At 32.6% G+C, this 1686-nt stretch overlaps 2 protein-coding genes across 2 annotated transcripts in view; one reads left to right on the forward strand and one right to left on the reverse strand.

The window, feature by feature from the left end:
- Positions 1-293: 293 nt before the first annotated feature.
- Positions 294-1528, forward strand: LOC108971705 (putative nuclease HARBI1). The gene is made up of 5 exons (XM_018937950.1): positions 294-428; positions 492-678; positions 778-875; positions 942-1357; positions 1516-1528. Exons 1-5 carry the CDS (start codon positions 408-410, stop codon positions 1526-1528), a joined length of 735 nt encoding a protein of 244 aa, XP_018793495.1. The 5' UTR covers positions 294-407.
- The window catches only part of LOC108971710, a gene marked incomplete in the record, with an annotated part of 7542 nt that continues 7340 nt past the window's right edge, over positions 1485-1686 (reverse strand). The window contains 1 exon segment of the mRNA XM_018937959.1: positions 1485-1678.

A 1686-nucleotide genomic window follows, 5' to 3' on the forward strand; every position in this document is an offset into this window, starting at 1 on the left:
AGCTAACAGACAAGGCAACTGACGCACCAGTCGTCTTTTTTGTACTGAAATTTCATAATCAGGCAATTGCCTACAGAATTACGGCAATATTGCAACCCTGATGTTTTTTTGCAGATGCTCAGCTGATACTTATGCATATATTTTGCGCGGCATGCAAGTGAATTGAACAAGTGAAGTGAAAAAGTTTCAAAAATGAATTTTTTAATAAATTTAACAGTTGATAACATGGTGGAGAGTGAGAGTACTTTACTTTTGAAATACAAAAAAAAAAAAGGAAAGAAAGTTTTGCGCGTACAAAGAAATGGCTTTTGACTGCAATTTTAAAAAAGAGGACGATAGCGAAATCGCAAAACTTCTTCAAGACAATTCCATTTTATCCTCCGGACATATATTTGTCACATTTTCGGATGTCTCGTGAAACATTTGCGGTAAGTTTTCTGATTTAAATAATCTCCTAAATAAACACATATATATAAATATATACTTCGTAGGAATTAAAGAGCGCCTTGGAGCCTTTTTGGATAACGTTACGAGGGGAATATTCAATGGATCAGGCCTTGCATATTACCTTGTGGAAGCTTAGTAACAGCAGAGTCACTTATCGTGAATTATCAGATAAATTTGATGTTTCAAAAGGGACTGCCCACAAAATTTTTCTTAAAACGATCAATGCAATCTGTATGTTGAAGAATGAAATATGTTGGCCATCAATTTCCCAACAGCAAATAATAATGGAGCGTTTCCAAGCGAGCCGGCCGAATGCATATCCTTTCGTAGTCGGCTGTTTGGATGGGACACATTTTAAAATAAACACACCGAAGAAGGATGCAATTAGCTACTATGACCGAAAGGGGAACTATTCCATTATTATGCAGGTATGTACATATGGTGATGGTTAAGCTAGAACTATTTTAAAAACATAAAACATTTGCAATGTTAAGGGCATATGCGACAGCACATTTCGTTTCTTGGATGTTTTTATCGGCTACCCAGGGAGCTGCCATGACGCCAACGTATGGAAAAATAGTCCGATATACAAAGGAATTACGTCTGGAGAGATACAACTTGCAAAAGATGCTATAATTTTAGCTGACTCAGCTTATCCTCTTTCAAAATATTTGATCGCGCCTTATAGAGATAATGGACATCTGTTGAGAGAGGAGAAACAATTTAATTATTATTTAAGTTCAACTCGGGTATTCATAGAACAAGCTTTTGGGATTTWGAGGGGAAAGTTCAAAATTTTAAATCATATTGATATTCAAAATATGGAAGAGGTATCAAAAGTTGTATTAGCTTGTGTAATTTTGCATAATTTAATAATGAGGAACAATTTTAATGATTCTGATGCTGAAATGCATGAAAACATAAATGATACTAACGAAGGCATTATCAAAAGAAATAATTTAAAAATATTGTTTGTTTCTTAAATTTTTTATTTTTTAAATAAAAATGTTAGTAAATAAATATATGTGCTTGTGATATTTTATTTCATTTCAACTACTTCAAGTACAGGTCACAACAGTAATAAAAAATTATAATTAGAGATAAGGTTTACATTGTTTAAATTGCTTTTTTTTTACTACGGTTAACTTTTCTAAAGTTTCCCGCAGCTTCATCATTACGTTTATTTTTTCTTTTTCAAAAGTCAATTTTTCTTTTTCAAATTGTAGCACTTCTTCATGA

This window comes from Bactrocera latifrons, unplaced genomic scaffold, assembly GCF_001853355.1.
Source record: "Bactrocera latifrons isolate USDA-ARS-PBARC rearing strain unplaced genomic scaffold, ASM185335v1 scaffold_355, whole genome shotgun sequence".
Lineage (NCBI taxonomy): Eukaryota > Metazoa > Arthropoda > Insecta > Diptera > Tephritidae > Bactrocera > Bactrocera latifrons.